This window comes from Callospermophilus lateralis, chromosome 3 (genome assembly GCF_048772815.1).
Source record: "Callospermophilus lateralis isolate mCalLat2 chromosome 3, mCalLat2.hap1, whole genome shotgun sequence".
Lineage (NCBI taxonomy): Eukaryota > Metazoa > Chordata > Mammalia > Rodentia > Sciuridae > Callospermophilus > Callospermophilus lateralis.
Window position 1 is genome coordinate 170,338,215 of NC_135307.1, and position 24,028 is coordinate 170,362,242.

General features: G+C 36.4%; 1 protein-coding gene across 2 annotated transcripts in view; it reads right to left on the reverse strand.

Annotated features, from left to right (window-relative positions):
• Window positions 1-24,028, reverse strand: part of LOC143395726 (attractin) — a 146,332-nt gene that overhangs the window by 76,819 nt on the left and 45,485 nt on the right. For both annotated transcript variants that reach the window (XM_076851591.2, XM_076851590.2), the window contains exons 5-10: window positions 23,005-23,210; window positions 21,759-21,927; window positions 6,056-6,146; window positions 5,015-5,258; window positions 4,106-4,289; window positions 2,861-3,015 (exon numbers count right to left, since the gene is read on the reverse strand). In XM_076851591.2, coding sequence (XP_076707706.2) covers window positions 2,861-3,015; window positions 4,106-4,289; window positions 5,015-5,258; window positions 6,056-6,146; window positions 21,759-21,927; window positions 23,005-23,210 — 1,049 coding nt within the window. The remainder of the gene's footprint in view (window positions 1-2,860; window positions 3,016-4,105; window positions 4,290-5,014; window positions 5,259-6,055; window positions 6,147-21,758; window positions 21,928-23,004; window positions 23,211-24,028) is intronic.

The following is a 24,028-nucleotide window of genomic DNA, read 5'->3' on the forward strand; positions in this document are numbered from 1 at the left end:
CCAAGACCCTGACTCAAAATATAAAAAGTGCTGGGCATGGCTCAGTAATTAAGCGCCCCTGGGATCAATCCCCAGTACCAAAAACAAGATGGGTCATATGGCAATTAGCATCTAACAGCCATGACATACAGGTCTTTCACCCTGCTATCCTTTTGATTTACCCACAAGAATGTTTCTTCTTCTTTTTCTTTTTTTTTTTTGGGGGGGGGTAGTACTAGGGATCAAACACAGGAGGGTCTTATGCACAATGGACAAGCGTTCTACCACTGAACCACATCCTACCCCAAGCCAAGATAATTTTTAACATAAAGAAAATTTATTTTCTACAAAGCTGATGTAAGTAAAACGTGAGTTCCACAATTATGTTCCACTCTTCTCTATATTGATTCACCCAAACTTAGTAGCTACAATGGAAAAATGTAGGTGAAAGTTAAAATTTTTTAAATTTAAACTCATCTAATGTTTTAAGTCTTTTTCTAGGTCCCCTAGATCTAGAAAAGCTTCCTTTATCCTGACCTATGCTAATAACTTCTCTTCTGAATGAATAAGAGCAGGTGCTCCTGCACGATACCACCCACATGCTCACTGCCTCACCCTCTAAGAGCTACCTAAGCAGTGCTTGACCATAACTTACATAGCCTTCTCTTATCCAGCCTCTAACCCATTTTCTTCAGCGTGAAGTTCAAAGGCCACAACTGCCCCAGCTTTCTGCCTACCTTGCTTCCTTCCCCCAAACCAGTATGGCAGGATCTCTTCTTCTTCTCCCCTCCCAAAGTCCCTTCTCTGACTCAACGACATAAAACTTTTCTCCTTTGAGTCTTCACATTCATTCTGGTTTTCACCACAACATTTAAATATCCTCAAGATATCCCATCTTCCTCTGACTCTCTCTCTTTTTCTTTCTCTAATGCCTCTCCTAGATTTATCTCCCTCTGAGGCACTCAACTTGCCCTTTTCCTTCCCTTCACTGAAAGTTTTAACTATTCTGGAGGCATTAACCGATTCTTCTGAGATCATCCTTCTCGCCTATTTTCCTCCTACTTCCATAACACTATTCACAATCTTCACTCTCTTTTGGACTTCTCTATCCATCTGCCCTGTGGCTGTTTTTCATTACAGAAGTTCACACCTCCTGAAGCTTCCTACCAGCTCTCTGAGTTGTTCTCTTAGATATCCTCAATTGGATATGGTCCAACATTTCCTTCACTCTCTTCTTCTCAGATTGTACTCCTCCATGTTGATTCCCAATCTTGGCAATAGGTAATGGTCCACATCACATACCTGGGATTAAGGATGCTTTTACTTCTTTCAAAACACATCCCATCAAACCTCAAAGTTCCTGGTAGCTATCAAAGTATGTCTATCTCTTTATTCTCAGAGCCACATCTACCACCTTAGTTCAAACCTTCACCAAGACTTCAGCAAGTCTCCTAAATGCCAACATGCGCCTTTCCAAATACTACAAAACGCCACTAATGCGATATTCCTAAGATATACATACAATTCCATCACTTCCTCTGAAACATGCTTCAAAAATCCCACATTCCTCAACATAACATAACAGGCTACTTAAGATCTGAAGGTCCTTGACTGACAGCTGTTTACTTTTCTAGTCTCTTTTGGGGTCACTGCTTACCTTTGGTATGATGAACAGGATAGTAATAACTCACAGGCCCTAAATATGTGCCTTGGTCACTTCCTGGCTCTGTGTCACCACATGTGGACTTCCTCTGTTTGGGAAGTACTAATAGTACGTGACTGATTCCCAGTGTTCCTCAGGACCTACAAGAAGGCCTTCCCTGCTGTTGCCCTTACCAGGACTTAGGAATACTTGGTTATGCTCAACTATATTGCTTTCAGTGGAAAAAAAATCTTGAATTGCAACTATATTGTCTGCTCATTTCTCTGTCTCCTCCACTTTTACTCTAAGGGCTATAACTTATTCATTTGATCATCCCCAATGCAGAAGTTCAGGAGCTAGCACATAAATGTCTGCTGAAAGTGAACTGTAGATTTATGTGTATACAATAAAGATAGACAGTATAATGGTAGTTGCAAAGGATAGAGGGAAGGTGGAAATGTTGCCAAATGGATAGTTTCAGATTTATAAGATGAAGACAGTTATGGAGATGAATTGTGGTGCAGAATGCATAGCATTATGATTACATTTAATTCTACCAACTATACACTTTTTTAAATAATTTTATTTATTTATTTATTTTTCTGTGGTGCTGCTGAGGATCAAAACCAGTGCCTCACAGATTCTAGGTGAACATTACCACTGAGCCACAACCCCAGCCCCAAACTATATACTTTTAAAGATTAAGATAGCAGATTTTATGTTATGTGTATTTTACCACAATTAAAAAAAAATTTTTTTAAATGAACATCTAATATTTATACACAACACTGGTATTACTTATGAATGAGGAAATACTGCCCTCTGGTGGTCAAGTATGTTATCACACCAAGAATACATGTGAGACTTGTTTTACAAGAAATAAAATAAAGCTAATCTTTTTTTTTTTTTTTTTTTTTTTTTTTTTTTAAATAAAGCTAATCTTAACCCAGTGCTGGTAGTTACAAAATAACACTACCATGTAAAGCATTTCTAACAAAGAAGAGACTAGTTATCTCAACTCATCTTCAAAAATGAAAAAGAATGACTTCAAAAAGAACTGAATGTAAAGCAATGCTTCTGAATAAATATATAACTTCAGTCAAATAAATACAAAACTACCATTTGGACCTCTTTCAAGTGGCCTGACCGTTTGAACTAGTGATGTTTTCAGTTTCTTTTAAAATGCTGCTTATATAAAAAAAACACTTCTGAAGAGAAAAATGGCTCTGGGAAACTTACCAATGTCATAAGCCATGAAGTCTGAAGAGAAGCATTTGGCACCATGGCTCATGGATGTGTCATTGTGTGTATTTCCTCCAAACACCAGCATGGTTCCACTCACTATCACAGCTGTGTGCAAGTAACGGAAAAATCGGCTGTCCTTAAGAATGGTCCTTTGAGTTTATTTAAAAATAATAAATATAAGGTTAGTTTTTAAGAATAGTTATTTATCTGCTAATGCAAACATAACCATTTTATTAGCTTCAACCCAAATGTGCAAATACTTGCAGAATTTTCCTTGTATTTTGCAGCTCTCTCAACAAACATGTAAAACTTTAGAAACTTATAAGAATTTTGGCAAAAGATATTAAGATCCTTAAAATGTTAATACCCCATGGTATTATAACTCCACTTTCTGGGCAGAAATCATATGAAACAGAGAGAGACCTATACAAAATACTAATAAGACAAAAGCTAGAAACCAAAACTTCCAATCACACAGGCTCAGTATACTCAGATGAAAAAGTATTATAAAGTCACTAAAAATGATGATTTTTATGATAAAATGTAAATACATTTTCATGGGCACGGTCTCAAATATGTGAGGAAATACAAAAAGAAGAAAAACATTGCTTTAAAATTACATGATTTCATAAATCAGACCAGCTTTACAGTGGTTAAAATCAGAGTACTTTTTATAAGCTGGTCTCTGGTTCAGAGTGAAGCAAGCTCTATCAATTAGGTATCAGCATCCTATTTGATTTTATTGGAATGACACCAGTAGCCGACCCCACGGGTGACACTTGGATCATCAAGACAAAGTTCAAAACTGAATATATCTTACTGGAGGTACAGCTCAGTGGTAGAGCACTTGCCTCCCATGCATGGGTTCCATCTCAACTTTATCACCACCAGAAAAAGAGAATATAGTTTATTTAATTATAAATGTGTATACAAACTCAACTATGTAGTTCACTCCTTAGGATTCTGAAGGAAAAAAATTTTATTGTAGTGTTCAGTGTATGAAAACTGGAAATCAATGCCCTAAAACCAAGCAGTTTCATATTACAAAATAGGATAATATAACAAAATAAACATCAGCTAATTTATTACCCTATGCTTTTTCCTAATTTCTTTATATACAATGCTAAACAGAATTACCTGCCCGGTCTGAAACCAAAAAAATTCAGCAAATATATTTTCCCAACAATTGCCTCTATAAAATTCACACTTTTAAGCAAAAGCTCAACAAAAAGCACCCACCACATCTGGGTGTCCACATCATATCTGTAGAGGTCATCTGCAAGCCGGTATTTATTGGCACTGAAAGCCTTGTAACCGCCGTGGACATACAGGGCTTTGGTCCTGTGATCATAAACACTGCTGTGGCCATAACCCCCTTGCACAAGGGCACCCTGGGTTTGCAAAATACTCCAGGTGTTCCTCTCTGGAAAGGGAAAAACAGTCAAAAGCATGCAGGTTCCCCTTCTCTAAAATGCAACTTCAAAATATCTCACAGATGGAGAAGAGATTTCAAGAGGGTTTACATATAATTTTATCTTTCTGTCTAAAAAAAAAAAAAAAAAAAAAAAAATCCACTTAAAACTTGTAACAAAGCCACATGGCCAACTCCAATCTGTTACACGTTTTGATGTTCTAACTCTCTATTTAGGAAAACATTTCATTAAATTTAACAAGTGAGAATTTAATTCACTATGGCCTTTAAGTGACCAATATAGAGGTGTATATTATGGGCCAACTTTATTAAAATGTCAATTATGGCTGATACTCCCACTAAACAATAATAGATAAAATTAAATTTAACCAAAGGAAAGATTATATTTAAGGGAAATTCACACTCCATTAAACCAATCACTAAAGGGCCATACAAGTTCTTTTCCATAGTATTTGTAGTTCTGAACTATTTTTATTGATTTTTAACAACCAAAGTATTCAGTGCCTTCTTTGGCTCCTTGCATTGACACTAGCACATACACACTACAAAGGGGCATCAATAGCCTAAATTTTATTGGTTATACCCGGGTAATTTGTGTTTCAAGATGAAGAACTGGATCTAGGTTAGCTTGAACATTGTTTAATATCCTAACAATAAAAGGAGAGGTTTTTAAGTTGATGTTTAAAACTTGTCTATTAGAAAAAAAATATACCTACCCAAGTCATATTCCTGTACATTGCTTATATATCCATAGAGTGGGCAGTGACCAAAGATAACCAGCATGACCACCCGGCCACTCTTCAGTGTTACAATGTGTGCTGAGTGTCCAACCACTGCATACTGCTCCTTTGCCTTTGGGGTCAACAATACCCATGATTCGTTATGAATATGAAACACTCTCAACTCATTGGTCACATTGCCTGTTGAATCAATTTTTCCTCCATACATGTAAATATTATCCTAGAGGAAAAAACATAAACAGGATTTAAAAAACATTAAAAATTCAAATCTGAGGGGCTGGGATGTGGCTCAAGCGGTAATGCGCTCGCCTGGCATGCACGGGGCGCTGGGTTCGATCCTCAGCACACATTAAAATAAAAAAAATAAAGATGTCATATCCACCGAAAATGAAAAAATAAATACTAAAAAAATTCTTTCTCTCACTCTAAAAAAAAAAAATTCAAATCTGAGAACAAAAAATAACCAGTTCAAAAACCTCAATATTGTTCTCAGCTTAAAAAGTATTAATGGGCCATTCCATGAATAATTAGGAAGAGGATCCAGAAAGGAACAAAAATAAGCAAATCATATTTTATGTCTCTAAAACTTTGTCATTTTCTTGGGCTTGCTTATATGAGATCTTTTACATAATAAAATAACTTGAAAAAATAAAGTTGCTTCATCCTACCACATACCTCCAAAAATGGGAGGTGAAAATTATTATTTAGTTGCTGGACAATTCTTGGATAAACCTGGAATGGCATAAATGCTAATCAATACTTTTTAATCTTCAGTTCTAACCACTTGGTATCAAAATCAATAATATCTCAGTATGGTTAGATCCATTAAAATCTCTTGGGTACAAGAAGTTGCAGCTTCAATTCCACTTACAACTTAGCCAATCAAATAACTCCCACCGCAAAAAGAAAGTCAGCCCCAATTAAAAAACAACATTCAATCGCTTTTCAACTGCATAATACATAAATTAACTGAAAGAGTCGAGTTTCATGCTTAGTACAGAGTGCAGGTATTTTTACCTGATATAAAGCCAAAGAATGACCATATCTAACAACCACATTGTTCACAGAATGGTTTAGAGGAAGCCATTCCCTAGAAGCAAGGTCATACCTACAAAACAAACAGATCAAATTTTTATCCAAATGACAAAACAGAATATCTTGAACTCTTTTATTTGTAACAATCCAGTTTTGAGATGTTCATTAAATCAAGGACACAGGGAGGCACCTGTTACCCTGGCAAACACTACTGACACCTGAGCCCACTAGGTATCTGAGAATTCAGGAAGGGACAGTGGACTACATAGCACTGGGACAAGAAGGAAATAAAAGTCTGGTGGAAGCTTCTAATGCCTCTTCTGAAAATCTTTTCTGTAGTCTAAATCACTTGAAGATTGCATCATACTAAAGGGATTCAACTTAATTTATTACAATAACTTTTCCTTCAATCCATCCTAAAAAACTGAAGATAAATAAAAGGAAATTACTAGAAAATTTCCCTTTTCTTTCATCTAATTGATTTTAGTCATACTTTTAAAGAAGGCTGAATATATTATAGCATTTCAATTACACTATAAATTTACATACTGATCTTTTGAAATATAAACATGCCAAAATGAAAAAAATTTAATACTCTTGCCATACAATTTATACTTACCCTTGCATTACTGAATAATCATATTCAACATCTTAACATATTTAATTTTGAGTATTTTCTTTGTTTTTGAGAAAAATATCACTGAGTTGCTATAATAAATCATACACATTCATTATGAAGAAAACAGCTAAAAGTTTAAAACACAACCCCACATTCTATTACCTAGAAATAAATATTATTAACAGTGAGTAAACAACATTCCAGTTATCTTTCTATGCACATAAACAGGGGGAAAAAGATTAACAAAAAAAATTTTATATACAGGGATAAATCCTTAGATGATACTTTTAAAATGTTGATTTTATTTTTTGCACGGCGGGAGGCAACATTGTGTGGGATGGGGGTGGTACTGGGGAGTGAATCCAGAATCATTCTACTAATAAGCTACATCCCCACAGCCCCCCTTTTTTTAAAAAATATTTTTAGTTGTAGATGGACACAATACCTTTGTTTATTTAGTTGTTGTTGTTTTTAACGTGATGCTGGGAATCAAACCCAGGGGCTTAGGCATGCTAAGCAAGCGCTCTACCACCGAGCCACAAACCCAGCCCCATCCACAGCCCTTTTTAAATTTTTACTTTGAAACAGGATCTTGCTAATTTGCCCAGGCTAGTCTCAAACTTGTTACCCTCCTGCCTCAGCCTCCAAAGTAGCTGGGATTACAGGTATGTAGCACCCCCACACAGCTTAAAGTATTAATTTTAACTTTTCTAGAATAACAGCCAAAAAAAAAACAAAGAAAAAACAAAGGTCTTGTTGTACTTTTTTTTTTTTAGAGAGAGAGAGACAGAGAGAGAGAGAGAGAGAGAGAGAGAGAGAGAGAGAATTTTAATATTTATTTTTTAGTTATCAGCGTACACAACATCTTTGTTTGTATGTGGTGCTGAGGATCGAACCTGGGCCGCACGCATGCCATGCGAGCGCGCTACTGCTTGAGCCACATCCCCAGCCCGGTCTTGTTGTACTTTAAGTAAATGTTTCTTTTCTCTGAGAGTATATCTGGATAAACCAACTTTTTAAAAAATTATCAAAAATATTTCTTTTTTAAAAAAATACCTTTATTTTGTTTACTTATTTTTTTTAATGTGGGGCTGAGGCTCGAACCCAGTGCCTTACACATGCTAGGCAAGTGCTCTACCATTGAGCCAAAACCCCAGCCCCTCAAAAACATTCTTAAAAGAAAATGTTAGAAAAATTTTATCATAACATCATAGTGAAATCAGCTGTCTATCAATTAAAAATTAATTAATAAATTATATCCATGTAACCAAATAATTTAAAGATAAACTCAAGCAATATATAGCAATATAAATCTCAAAGAAGGTTAAGCTAAATAAAGGACAAAAATGCAGAATATTGTTTTTAGTTTTTCCCCCAGTACTAGGAATTGAACTCAGAAGCACTTGATCACTGAGCTAACATTCCTAGGCCTTTTTTATCCATGTTTTTCAAAATCAGTGTTATAGTTGTACATATCAATGGTTATCTTGTTGCATATTCATACATGCACACAATGTAACAATATAATTTGGCCAGTATCACTCCCCAGCACTTCTTTCCTTCCTCCCCATCTCCCACCCCCCTTGGTCCCTTTCTTCTACTGAACTCCCTTTGATTTTCATGAGATTGCTCCCATCTTTCTTCTCCTTTTCCTCTCTAGCTTCTGCTTATGAGAGAAAATATACCCCCTTGACCTTCTGAGTTTGACTTATTTCTCTTAACATGATAATGGTATCTAGTTCTATCCATTTCTCTGCAAATGACATAATTTCATTCTTCTCTATGGCTGAATAAAACTCCATTGTGTATATATCCCACATTTTCTTTATCCATTCTTCTGTTGATGAACACCTAGGCTGGTTCCATAGTTTGGCTATTATGAATTGTGCTGCTATAAAAATGGGGATGCACTTATCACTGTAGTGTAATTACTGTAATTCTTTAAGAAAAATACTGAGGAGTGTATAACTGTGTTATTTGGTGGTTCCACAACTACTCGTTTGAAGAATCTATAGATTTCCATAGGGGTAGTATTAATTTACAATCCCACCAACAGTATAATGTTCCTTCTCCCTCACATCCTTTCCAGCATTTGTATTCTTGATGACTGCCATTCTGACTGGTGTAAAATGAAATCTCAGTGTAGTTTTGATTTGCATTCTCTAATTACTAATAATGTTAAACATTTCTTTATATATTTGTTGGCCATTTGTATTTCTTCTTGAGCAATGTCTGTTTAATTCATTTTCCCATTTATTAATTGTATTATTTTTGGTGTAAAGTTTTTAAAATTTTTTTAATATACTTTAGAGATACTTATCCAGCAAAGATTTTCCCTATTCTGTAGGTTCCCATTACACTCCTAATTGTTTCCTTTGCTGTGCAGCTGTTTAATTTGATGCCATCCCATTATTCACTTCTGGCATTATTTCCTGAGCTTTATGGGTATTGAGAAGTCATTGCCTATGCCTATGTGTTGGAGTGTTGACCCTATGTTTTCTTGTAGAAGTTGCATAGTTTCTGCTCTAACTCCCAGGTCTTTGATTCATTGTGAGCTGATTTTTATGCAAGGTGAAAGATAAGGTCTAGTTTCATTCTTCTATATATGGACAACCAGTTTACCCAACACCATTGGTTAAAAAGGCTGTCTTTTCTCCAATGTATCTTTTTGGCACTTTTGTCAAGAAATGACTGCAGGTGTGTGGGTTTGTCAAGAAATGACTGCAGGTGTGTGGGTTTGTCTCTGTGTCTGTTTGTATGCCAGTACCATGCAGTTTTTGTTACTATAGCTCTGCAGTATAATTTGAAGACAGGTACTCTGATGACTCCAGTGTTGCTTTTTTGCCTTAAAATTGTTTTGGCTATTCTGGGTTTTTTTTTTCTTCCAAATGAATTTTAGGACTGTTTTTTCTAGCTCTGTGAAGAATGCCATTGGTATTTTGATGAGGATTGCACTGAATCAGTATACTGCTTGTGGTAGTATGGTTTCAGGCCTTTTAATTATTTCGAAACAGGGTCTCACAAAAGTTGCTGAGGCTGGCCTCAAACTTAAAATTCTTCTGCTTCAGCCTCCTGAGTAGCTGGGATTACACCTTTGCACCATCATACTCAGTCAAAATGTTGTTTTTTATGAAGACTACATAAAAATATATAGTAATTCAACTTTTTTTATTGGGGGTGGGGTACCAGGGATTAAATTCAGGGGCACTTGACCACTGAGCCACATCTCCAGCCCTATTTTGTATTTTATTTAGAGACAGGGTCTCACTGAGTTGCTTAGAGCCTCACTAAGTTGCTGAGGCTGGCTGTGAACTTAAATCCTCCTGCCTCCATCTCCCAAGCTGCTGAGATTACAGACATATGCCACTGTGCCTGGCTTTCAACATATTTTTAAGAAATGCAGGTGAACAACTGAAACCAAAATCAGGACACTGCCTCTGGTACTTGAGAAGAACATACCAGAGTCCTCAATTGTATTCACAATGTTTTATTTCCCAGTATAGGTGCTAAATGCATTAGTATTCATTATATTTTATCTAAACGTTTCCTTTTCTCTAAAATATTTTATACAAGACCTGAAGCAAATATAACAACATGGTGACATCTATTAAATGCAAATAACACATAAATTAGTATTGGCTATTTACTTTGTATATTTTTGGAATAGTCCGTTTTTAAAAAATACATGAAAAATTATTTAAGCTTTAGTGTTATTTAATCATTATCCATTAAGCAGCTAATTATTTAGTTTTATTAATTAGTTATTTTATTAACTAATGTTGTTTGCTCAAGTTTTAAATGTTTACACAATTTACTTTTGGGCACTCTACTAGCTTCCTGCTTTGAAAACATTAACATTTCTAATCCCATTTCTTCTCCCTATTTTTGTTATATTGACACTACATATTCATAACATTCACATTCCATTCTATAATCCCATAGATATTTACTACAGAATCTGCGTCTGAGCTCAGGCAATCTTCTACCATGACTTCTCCTTGAGCTCTTTAATACTTAATTGGCTGATTTCACAACCAAGTAGTATTTTGTAAAAGCAGCACTCATCAGGGCTGGGATTGTAGCTCAGCGGTAGAGTGCTTGTCTAGCACATGCGAGGTACTGGGTTCAATCCTCAGCACCACATAAAAATAAGTAAATAAAATCAAGGTATTGTGTCCAACTACTTCTAAAATTAATTAATTAATTAATTAATTAATGTTTTTAAAAAGCAGCACTCATATGCACTTCTTCACCTATTTGCATGCTAGCCTTACAAGTGAATGGCATGTTAGCTGGGTATAATATTTGAAGTCCTGTCCTTCCTTTCCTCCAGAAAGTTGCAGATGGCTGCTCCCTTCAACATGGCTGAGTTTAAACATTGCCATGGAGGTATCTAAGGCCAGCTTGATTTTATCCTTTATTATATCATTTTTTTTTCTGTGTTGAAGTCATCATTCTCATTTTCTTTCTCTTTATTTCTCTTCCTCTCTTGTCTGTCTATATCAGATCTTCCTCTTTCTCTCCACCCCTACCCCACCCCCTGTGCCTTTTTTAAGACACAAGACTGTACTTTGTCAAAGTAGAAATAACTTAAATCTATTCAGGAAAATGTTTTTATGAAATTCATTGAATACCACTATAAAATTTTTGTAGAATTCTGGCTATGGAAGGTGTTTCATATAAACACATATACATTAAGTGTGAGTATAAGAGAAGAAATTTTTAAAAAGGAAGCAAAGAATTAAGTCTCTAGATGCTCCAATTCACGAATCTTTCAAGTGTCACAGAGGGTGCTAATCTGTACCTTAATATGTTTTGTTCCTCCTTAAATTGTCAGTCCAAGAGCTGACAGGTGCTGGCAGGTAACCACAATCTGGCATAGGTGAATTCCCAAAAGATCCTTACATAATAGGCTGTCAATTTTTTTCCCACAACACAGGCAAATACAAGACAAGAACAATATTGATAAAATATAAGAAATTCTAAAGACCACATAAATTATTCTGGGAGCCAAGCCTAAGACAACTGAATATTAAATAACTAGTTCTAAGATACAAACAAGCAGATAAGTAAGACAAACTTCAGCAATTCATATATAGATGTCTTTCACAGAACAGCCATCCCCTCACAAGCCCCTGCATTGTCTGGCAACCCAATGACCATCATGCCACAGTACACTGGTAATCCAATAGCAGCATCTGGGCTCCCCAAAGACCAAAGCAAAGGCACTGAAGAGATAGGACATGGCCCCAGGATCAATAGAAAGCAAAGAATGACCTAAGTCTTCCCAAACAACATTTTCTTCCTAAAATTCAATAAAATGATCAAATTAGATCTTCTCATTGAGAAACTAGAAAATTTTCCTGAAAAAAGTTTATACTACTTCGATCCATTTATTCTGTTTATTAGGCTCTTTTCTTCAGTGACAATTATGTTTATAATGGATCACTTCCTGTCTCTTTACTTTTCTCTAATTTTTTCAATCTTTTCATCTGTATTCATTGAAATTATCTCATTAATCTGTCAGTGATTTGATTTCATTTCAGGTTTTGCTGGATCTAATTTATTTCTACTTCATTCAGTATGTTTTTATTTTCTTATCTCTCACTTTATTTTTCTGAATTCAAATTCTAACTTAAGTTGATCTGTAGAACAAGCATTTGAAAGTAATTTTCTTGAAGTAACTTTTTTTACATGATGGGTTTTTGTCAGAATTTATATGCTACATTCAATAATCCTCTTCACTTTTTTACATCATAGAATATTTGTATTAGCTATAATGGTGCTTCTTTCATCTTGTCTGTCCTTCGACATACCTTTCCAGACATTTTATTGACAAAGTATGGGTAGCTTCTTGTTCTGTTTCCTAAACAAGTTTACTGGATTGCCATCCTACTTATCATGAAGCCTGGTACTTTATGTTCCATCCACTTCTCTGAAATCTCAGTAAATGTTTGGGCTTGGATGAAAGGGTGTAGACTGTCAGAATAAAATATTCTTTTCTTCTTTGAGAGCTTGTTCAAAAATCCTACTCCAGGGTGAAAGTCTTATCACTATTGAAATGGAAGCCCTAACATCTGGGCAGCCAGCCACTTGTGGTCAATTTTCCCACTTTTCACTTGATCCTTAGCAACTAGTATCCTGCTCTTCAATTAAAAGAAATAATAATAATAATACCCACTCAATTTACTATTTTCTAGATTTGAGGCTACTGGGGACAATTCTCAGAATCTTCCCAGGGTGATTCCTGTGAGGTACAGAAGCATTCACACTTAAGGTACGCTGAGTCTGTTTTAAAGTTCACTGAATGAGGTGATAGTCTTTTCCTTATTTGGCTACATGTTGCTCCGTTCTTCTTTTTTAAACTTTTTGTTAAGGATCTCTTTTTGTTCAAGGGAAAGCAATTGAGTAATGAAATTTTAACTGGCAATCTGAACCAAGATTAGAGGCCAAGACCACTGATTTTGCAAAAGAACCACAGAGTGACATAAAATAGGAACTGCTTTTTAATAACTTAAAATTTTAGATTAAAAAGCTTGTGGAAGGGGCTGGGGATGTGGCTCAAGCGGTATCGCACTCGCCTGGTGTGTGTGGGGCCCGGGTTCGATCCTTAGCACCACATACAAACAAAGATGTTGTGTCCGCCAAAAACTAAAAAAAATAAAATTAAAAAAGCTTGTGGAAGAAACAGAGAGTAAGCTCAAATCCTGAAATACTTTTCTTATTTGAGAGTATAAATGACTATAAAATTTATAATTGAAGTTGCAGAAAATTTCCTTTTAAAAGGAATCACTATATTTACTTTCATGAAAGCTAGTAAAACATTATTTGAAACCATACTAGTATTTATAGGAAATATATGAAGCTGTAAAAATCATGTTTTGATCAAACACAAGCAGAAAAATAATGTTACAATCTAAAAGACAAATATGGCTCATGAATACACCAAATAAAAGAAACATTAATATGCCCAGGAATAAACATTTGAGAAGGAAAAAAAATTTTAATTACTCCCCCATGAGTTTGATTAATACTTATTTGAGCACCTTCTACAAGCTAAGCCCTGAGATGAGTAAGCAAGGACCTTAGAGAACTTAAAGGGAAAAAAAAGGCAGAAAATGAGAGTAACACAATAATGAGAATAGACATAATTAAAAATAATCAATATTGTCATAAAGGAAATGAAAACTACAAAAAAGAAACACAGCAAGAATGTGTCTGAACTGATGATCATGGAAGATCTCAATGTGGGACAATTAAACTGAGAAAGAAAGGGTGAGAAGAAAGCAGCCCTGATGTATAATTGGAGGAAGAGTCTAGACAGAGGAAACAGTAAATCAAAGTATCATGAAGTAAGGATGCACATGATGAGTTTGGGTGGAGGGGAAAAAAGAAGAAGAAGAGGCTTGTGGAGCAGTAAGAGAATAAAGGCAGGAGAGGAAAAAAGCTGTGCCTGTGAAGGTTAACTAAGGTCAGATCACATGACACTATTAAATTTAATGGGAAGACACCAGCGGATTTTAAAAAGGGGAATAATGATGATTTATACTTTTAAAATATCACCCAATTCATCTATAGAAAATAGATTAAAAGGAAGAAATGGAAACAAAAATTTAATAGCAATCTACTGCTGAGGACTAGATAGAAAATAATGTCAGCCTGGACATAAAAGAGAACAAATATGGCTAGGCACAGTAGCACATGCCTATAATCCCAGTGGTTCAGGAGGCTGTGGCAGGAGGATCACGAATTCAAAGCCAGCCTCAGCAACAGCAATTCAGTGAGAACCTATCTCTAAATAAAATACAAAACAGGGCTGAGGATGTGGCTCAGTGGTTGAGTGCCCCTGAGTTCATTCCCTAGTACCCCCCCACAAAAAAAGAAAAAATTCATCAGGCACTGTGGCACACACCTGTAATCCCAGTGGCTCAGGAGGCTAAGACAGGAGGATCACGAGTTCAAAGCCAGCCTTATCAATTTAGCAAGGCCCTAAGCAATTCAGTGAGACCCTGCTTCTAAATAAAATACAAAAAAGGGATGGCGATGTGGCTCAGTGGTTAAGTGCCCTTGAGTTCAATCCATGGTATCAAAAAAAAATAATAATAAATATGCCAGTCATAGTGATTCATGCTTGTAATCCCAAAGGCTGAGGAGGATGAGTCAGGAGGATTACAAATTCAAAGCCAGCCTCAACAATTTAGAGAGGCCCTAAGCAACTCAGAGAGACCCTGTCTCAAAATAAAAAATAAAGAGGCAGGGGTTGTATAGCTCAGTGGTAGAGCACTTGCCTAGCACATGTGAGGCACTGGGTTCAATCTTCAGCACTACATAGATAGATAGATAGATAGATAGGTAGATAGATAGGTAGATAGATAGGTAGGTAGGTAGGTAGATAGATAAATGTATTGTGCTCACCTACAAATATATATATATATATATATATATATATATATATATATATATATATATATATATAAAATTAAACTAAAAAATAAAAAAGATCTGGGGATATGGCTCAGGGGTTAAGTACCCTAGGTTTAATCTCTGGTAATAAAATATAGATGACAGAGTTGATGAAACTTAAGAAGAGTTTATGGTACAAGAAGGTGAAGTAGGGAGCATCAAAGCAACTCCCAGATTTCTTGCTGCAAGAGAGGGGAATGATGTCAGATGCAAGGATAAAACACATAAATGGTAACATATACAGCTCTTATAAATATCTAACATGACAGTGGAAGGGACAATCATTTTCACAAGTTTAACTTTACCCTTCCTTTTCATGGTGGCAACACTAGAAGTTAGACTTGGAGAATATTTTAAAGGCAGCACTAACAAGATTTGTTGACATGACATGGCAAGCAGACACACGGGTTTATCCCCCTGGGATCCCTGCTTCCTGGTGTTTACATCCAGCTATATAATCACCTCCCTTGCACAGTGAGCAGAATCACTGAATTGCTTCTAACCAAACCATATGGAAAACATGAGGGGATGTCATTTCTGTGATCCGCCCGGCTAGCAGACTCAGACAAGACCCTTTTGTGTCCTGATGAAGGAATAAGAAGCCATATCAGTTAGGTCCAAGTGATGAGAAATTGAAGGTAGCTTCTAGGAATTGAGGGCAGCTTCTAGCTGACAGCAGGAAGTTGGGACCCTCAGCCTTACAACCACTTGAAACTCATTCTGGCAGCAACCTGAAGAAGCTTAGAAGTGAATCTTCCTTCTTTAGATGAGTATGTAGGCCAGCTGACACCTTAAATGCACAGAACCAGACTTCAGACCAATGGAAATTGTCAGATATGAAAACTGAGCTGTTTCAAGCTGTTAAATTTATGTTTTGTTGGGCAGGGGTACTAGGAGATTTGACCCCAGGGCATTTTACCACTAAGCAATATCCCCAGCCATTCATATTTTTTATTTGGAAACAGGATCTCATTAAATTGCTTAGGCCCTCACGAAACTGCTGAGGCTGACCTCAAACCTGTGATCCTCCTATCTCAGCCTTCCAAGTCACTGGGATTACAGGCATGCTAGTTTATGATAATTTGTATGCAGCAAGAAAACAACATGTGTCAATATGCTGTGGGAAAGAACAAGAAGTCAAGGATAAGGTAAGGATTTCTGGATGAAGTGAACAGAAGGCTGGAGTACTCGTTAACTGAGACAGGGACTTGGGGGTGGGGGGGGAAGCAGGCTAGCCAGAAAGATCACTTGGGATATGTTGCATTTTCAGTTCCTATTACATAATAGATTGAGGTGTCAAGAGTTTAAGATATGGATTCAGGTGAAAAGTCTAAGCTGCAGCTATAAATTTGGGAGTCACCAGCATAAAGGCCAAGTTATCACTTGAGATCACCAAGAGAGTGAATACATAGCCAGAGGCAGAACAAGGGCTGTGCCCTGGGGTGTACTAGCATTCAGAAAACAGTCAGATGAAGAGGAACCAGCTCAAGAGTCTGTGAAGGAATAAGTAATTAGAAAAAAAAAAAATCAAGAGATTGTAGACAAAATACTGGTTTGAGTTCTAACAAGACGAAGACTAAGAATGGGCAATCAAAACTCCAGCTACTGGGTCACACCAGTCACATTCTGAGAGCTTAATAACCACACGTAGCTGCAATATGACAGCAAATACACAACATTTCCATCAGGCTCCAAACTTCTATTGACCACCATTGATCTAGAAAAACAGAACAGAAAGAATAAATCAGTACAGATATAGTTGAAGGGAAAATGTGGTGGTGGGAGTTTGGGCAAATCCTTTTCTAAAGATCTCTATTTTTCAAATCAGAAACAAAGCCAAGCCATTAGCTCGGAAAATAGGAGAAAAAGGCTGTGGAGATTTGAAATGTGAAAAGGAGGTGTGACAGTAGAACAGAAGACTAGAAGAGGGAGAGGGAGAGTCAATGGATTATGGACCCTTCTGAGGGTCAAAGATGGTTGGAGGCAGGGTACTCAAAGAAAAATCTGGAAAGATTAGAAAGTATCTCAGGTCCAGTTCCCTGCAAGCAAAAAAATGGGATTCTTGGGCAAGTGATTCATCAAGGGAATGCTCTCTGGATAAACATGTCAGGAGTGAGATAATCAAGATACAGTGGAAAGAAAAGCCAGGCAGATATGCTCTCAGCTGAGATCTGGCTTTAGCATCATCTCAAGGGAACCACTGGAGCAGGAATGACACCACAGTCTTCCCAAGTAGAAGCAAGGGTCTGGCTCTTGAACATCCATGTCAATCAGACATTGGCTGGGACTATGTTGACTACAACCCCAGTTTGCTCAGGACTGAGGAGTTTCCTGGGATGCAAGGTTTTTCAATGCTATACCTCAGAGAGTCCCAGGTGACCTGGAATGATCAGTCACTCTACTAGGGTCTGTACCAGCTACAGGGCATAGTCTTCCAGGTATTTCTGGGTAAGACGGCTCCAATCTGCTAGGTCCGTTCTTCAGAGAAGGAGGCAGCTGTGAGCTGACAACAAACTTTCACCACAGCTGGTGACTGGGTGCACCAGTCAGGTAAGGGTATTGGAAACTGGGCACCAACAGTGTCTATCACAGTGGCTGGAATGTAGAACACTTAGAATTGCAATCATGTGGAGGGGCTGCAGTTACTGATAAAGACACAGTTTAGGAGGTCCCCACACTAAAGATGTGCTTGAGGAAGAGTGGGCTGCTGAGACAGGATTACCCCTGAATAACTATGGAGCTTTCTCTGGGTTGTCTGGCAAAGGGAGCAGAGACTGATCACTGTATTTCCCCGAGTGGGGAAGGGGGAACTCTGTATGATCAATCTCCTGAAAGATCTCTAAGTGCTATTTGCACTATTCCCAGTGCAGACAACTCTACTGAAGAAATACACATGAAATTGCTTTAAATCTGTGTTAAAAAAATAATAAAACCAAAAACAACTAAAATAAGAGGAGATTTTATATTCATATTTACGAAATGTGTTCTAGGCAAAGAAAGTATTTTGTGTCTATGGTATGGAGAAAGAAGAGAATCTGGTGGGACAATAACCTCACCTGACAATGGCAGGGCTCTGATCAGAAATTAAAGGGCTTGAGTTAACACAGCAACCATGGAAACAGAGATTGGACCAGTTTTAATGAGAGACACCTGTACCTGTTGGTCTTGACCTAGTACTTAAAGGGGAGAAAGAAATCAATGGAAAACTTCAGGATTTTAGCTTGACTAAACAGCTGGGAGACAAGAGATATCGTTAATATCAGGAATAAGAGCAAGAAAACATCCAAGGTAATTCAGAATATCATTTTGGAGTTTTAGCATGATTAGTAGGGAAAGTGATAGTCTTTCAGAAAGAATGTTTTTTGGGGGGCTGGGATTGTGGCTCAGCAGTAGAGCGCTCGCCTAGCACGTGGGAGGTCCTGGGTTCGATCCTCAGCGCCACATAAAAATAAATAAATAAATAAATAAATATTATTTTTTTAAAAAAAGAAAGAAAGAGCTAGCTTGTTTTCTATAAAAATGTATGCATTTTTTTTAACCAAGAAAAACATTTAAAGGAAACAGGAAATATGCTTTCAAATAGTGTTAAGGGGAGAATATTAAATAGGTGTGATGCAAGTTCCATCTAATTTTCGGATGTGGGGGTAAGGAGATCATCTTTTTGGTATAATAAGATGCTAAAAGTAACTCAGAAAAGAATCCCACTCCTGCTGGGGTTGTGGCTCAGTGGTAGAGAACTTGCCATGCATGCGTGAGGTCCTGGGTTCAGTCCCTAGCACCACATAAAAACAAACAAAATAAAAATAAAGATACTGTGATCATCTTTATATAACAACTAAAAAATATATATTAAAAAATATACAACTAAAAAATATATATTAAAAAAAAAAAAGAACCCCACTCCTCAACCTACCATTCCTCATTTTACACAGAGGAAACAATCTCAGAGACTGACAGTTGCTCAACTAGGTGGAATAAATTTTCTGTTAACAACAAGAGAAAAAATAGCAGCAATAGTTCAGTGTATTTTTCACATATCCTTTCACAAATTTTTGGTGAGTTATTCTTCTAAGTTCCAAAAGGTTATTTCACTATAAAACTTTTATTAGTCATTAAATTTAATTAAAAAGACTCAAGAGAAGGAAAAAAATTAATTACATTTTCCAGCATATTTGCTCTTTTCATTCTGTTCTGTTCCTGAGGTTTTGAGACTCCTTTTTTCATTTGATTTCTGTTTACAAACCTTCCTTTATCACTGTTATAGGAAAAGTCTACTGGAAACAAATTATGTTTTCCTTCATTTTAGCATGTCTTTTGATTTCCTCTTATTTCTTTTGTCCCATGTTTGTTTCTCATGTCTTAGTGTCCAGAATTTTTAACTGTACTTACTGTAAAAACGAGAAAGTAACCTTCATTTCTTTATGATTAAAAACAAAAATCCCACTTTTCATATTCTATTTCTAAAGCATTTATAAACCCTGTGTCCTCCAAGTTTGTCTTCAATTCTGAAATTATTTTGGAACCTAAAATTCTTAACTTCTAAACAATATTTTTTAACTTAAAAAATAAAATTCTTAACTTCCAGCCAGGCATGACAGTGACTGCCTATAATCCTCCCAGCAATTTCTGGGGCTGAAGGAGGAGGACTGCAAGTTAGAACCAATCTCACCAACTTAGTGAGACCTTGTGTCAAAAATTTTAAAAATAAATAAATAAAATTTTAAAAACAAGATCTCAGAATGAACTACAAAAAGAAAAAAAAAGCAAACAATCAAATTTCTGAATTTTTCTAGTTCTGATTAGATTGTTCTTGCATACTATATACTTAGCTTGTTTTGGAATACTGTATTGTAATTTTCATCAGTTTTATATTTTTCTATATTTAATGCTTTCTGTATGAAGGGGCTTATTTTATTCCATACTCTCTTTTTTCTGATAAGAACTTTCCAGGATATTTAACCTTGATATTTTTAAGTAAAATTGCTTCTCCCTGGAGCTGGGGTTGTAACTCAGTGGTAGACAGCTTTCCTCACATAGGTGAGGCACTGAGTTCTAGCCTCAGCATTACATAAAGTAAACAAAACAAAGATATTATGTCCATCGAGAACTTAAAATTTTTTTAAAAAAACTGCTTCTCCCTGTGTTTTCACAGGGTAGCTGCAGGATAGTTCTACCTTCTCAGCTCTTGAGCTCACTCTTTGCTATTGCAATGGAATGTTCACACAGATGGCAGTTCCCATGTTGAGAACACCTCACTCTGTTCCCTTCTCACTGAACCTTCTCTCACTTAGTCTCCACTATCCCTGTCCTGTTCATTATGAATTCTATTCTCAGCATTTCTCCTCAGTATGGACTTGCTCCTGCAAAGAAATTGTGGCTGGGCAGTTAAAGAAAGATAGAAACTTTGGCTGGTTCACTTTGAGAATAAATACAGCACAAACTGCTCCAGACCCTTCAAATTCTACTATGGATCCCTTGAGCTTACTCAGCTACTAGAATATACAACATCCTCCAGTCCCAGCTGTGGCTCTCACAGGCTTTGCTAAGCCCATGAGTGAGTACCTTACAGCCATTCTGGATGCTACGGGCCTCCCACTGCTGCTCTTCTGTGCTACTCACTCCTGCACAGAAGGTGACCCATGCAGGCCTTATAGCCATCAATAGATCTGCTCCACACAGTTGAGAGTAAACCTTCAGACAAAATTTTCTTACAGATGTTGCTCATTTGTCTGTTTTTTTTTTTTTTTTTTGGTGTTTTTTTTTTTTTCCTGTACTAGGCACCCTACCACTGAGGTACATCCCCAGAATTTTATTTTTTCATTTTGAGTCAGGTTCTCACAAAGCTGGCCATGCTGGCCTTAAACTTTATACCTCCTTCCATAGCCTCCCAAGTGGCTCATTTATAATGCACATACCACCATGCCAGGCACTCAGGTGTTTATTTTGCTATCCTATTTGTTCTGGACTAGTGACTGTATTTCATAGAATTCAGAAACTATGCCACGAGTGCCATATTTCTATCTTGAAAAATAGATGCTGGTGTTTTATAATCTTCATTAACACAAAAGGCCTAAAATAAACTTTCACATCACAAAATCACAATGAGTAAGTATTCACAAATTTCTTCTAAAAGTAAGTCTCCCTACAACTATTAATTCAATTAACGCATAAAATACTCCCCTATTTATTTAGCCTACTATAAACAAATAAAGTAAAATACCAGAAAAAGTATCTCAAAATAATAAATTAGCACATGACTTAAAAATGAATTCTTTGGGGCTGGGGCTAGGGCTATAGCTCAGTGGCATAGTGCTTGCCTAGCATGTGTGAGGAACTGGGTTTGATCCTTAGGCACCACATAAAAATAAACAAATAAAATGAAGGCATTCTGTTCGTCTACAACTACTAAAAAAGCTTTTTTGCTAAGAATAAGGTTAACGAACAATGTATTGTGGTGCTCAATTTCAAAGATTCAGTATATCTGAAAAGGCTTGGAAGATATTTTAGTAACAGGACTGATGATTTCTTTTCCTTTTGCTTATTTATGCTTAATTGGAAAAATGAAAAACTAAACTTCTTACAAAAAATTTTTAAATAACTTACGCTAGAACCATGCTGTAATCTGAGTGGTTGAACATATATCCTCCAACAATCCACATTATGTTTCCATTGACCACAGCTTTATGAGATGCTCTGGGCAGCTTTAAGTTTGAATATTCTTCTCGAGTCCAAAATGACTGGTTAGCTGGCACAGGAACTGAACATCCAGGGCCTAATAAAACATAAAACGTCACTAAATGCACCTGAAAAGTTTACTGCACTTCATTTTAAACATATAAATGCGAAATTTTTCTAAAGAATATTTAGTCTCTAATTTAGCATCTGTATTTCAAACAAATTTCTTTGTGGTTTTAATTCATTCACAGTATTGATCCCAGGAATCCCTAATAAAATTCAAAATCATATACTTTCTAATAATGACTTGACCATATCCAATGTAGGTATTTCAGTATCAAAAGTCCTACTTTATCAGCTTCCGGTGGGAAGACTACACAAAGAAATTATTAATTCAAATTGAAAAACCTAAAATGTAACAACTAGACCTAGGAGTGATAATAAAACAAACAAACAACAACAACAACAAAAAAAAACTACCCATCTTTTAGTAAAGCAAAGAACTCAACAGAGGTAAGATACAACAACAGATATAAAGTCTGGCTTCTGCTACACTCTTTGCAAGTAGCTAAAAATTGGTACTCAAACATGCCAATTGTTAACTACTTACTATCACCAAACCCAACAGATGAAAGCATTTAAACACACATAATTCCTTTTAAAATGAAAAGGTTCTGAGGAAGGAATAAGTATATAAACAAAGTCATCAAATCAACAACTGCCCTTAGTCCTTATGGAGTCCCCTAAAGCACCTTTAACAAGCTATTTCTCTGGATAATAACTTTAGGTGACTGCTTTAAGATTCTAATGCATAATCAATTTTCTCAGAACATGGAGAAAGTTTTAGGGGAAATAGCATTATTGTCAGCTCTTGTCCCATCTCCCAACTTGGTTCTGTGCTATGTCCTCTTATGGCTGAGACCAAGTTCTTAAAACTTTCATAAATGAACTGCAAAATGGAAAACCTCTCCACAATTCTAAGGAGACCACAACCACATAGGTGAGACATTAAAAGATTTGTAGGAAACCGCATAAAGGGAGGAGAAAGCTTACATGACCCCTGATATATGATGAACGTAAGTTGTACAGATGCTAAGAATAAGGTTAACGAACAATGTATGAAACTAGAAACAATTTGTGAACTGAAAGAAAAACAAGAGAAAGAAGCTCCTACCCTGCCATTCAGAGAAGCAGGAGCATCCTCTGACATCACTTGAATTGCAGATGCCTCGATGAGGAAAACCACAGTTGTTTGTACAGTAAGGAATGTCACATGAGTCACCTTTCCAGTTTTCAGAACATTCACACTCCACATTGCCACTGCTGTTGCTGGTCTTACATTCTCCTCGGCCTGAGCAATTATTCGGACACATGTCAAAACTATAAAGACAGTGAAAAAACTAAGTCAACACAAACCAACACGCCAATGAACTTGGCAGAACTTCCTCCTACACAAGGCTTAAGGATCTCCCTGTCTCTTCAGTTCATTCACAAGCATAAATGCACTGTTTACCACTCAACCCAAAAAGGGTCACTCCACACTGCACAGCTTGGGCATGTGAGCTCAAACCCACCCTGGTGGAGGCTCATGAGAATAGGGCAAAAAAACAAGTAACTCATAAAGTTAAAGAAATCACAAGGAGAGAAGAGATTTGATCACATTTGTTCAGATTTAGCTCCTCAAGTCTGGGACAACTATCCTATTCTTCTAGGTAGCCCACTAGTGACAGGCGCTACACAACTGCCAAATTCATGTTTGCAAGTGTGGGAAGGAAGAGGACAAACTTCCAACTACACTCATAGTATCAGTAGCCCTCTGACCATCTCTGAAAATTTGTAAAACTTAAGATTATTGCCCAAAATCTTATATTTTAAATTATTCAGTAAGCTGACCCATTTCAGATGAAACGGAACCAGGGTTATTTTAACAATGTGTGAGTTTAACCATAATATATCTCTTATTAACATGGCTTAAGATAACTATATAGATAGTACTTAGAAATAACATAAAGGGGGCAGATAAATGAATTATCATGATACTTCAAAAACATAGACTTGTTCTACTACTGAGTACATTACAACTGTTAATATTTATTAAATTGTACTTACCAAAAAAATCCAAATGTTTTTATCCATTAGCAAGAAATGCCCCTCTCTTCCAGGAGAAGCTCAACAGCAGCAACACCTGGGTTTAAACT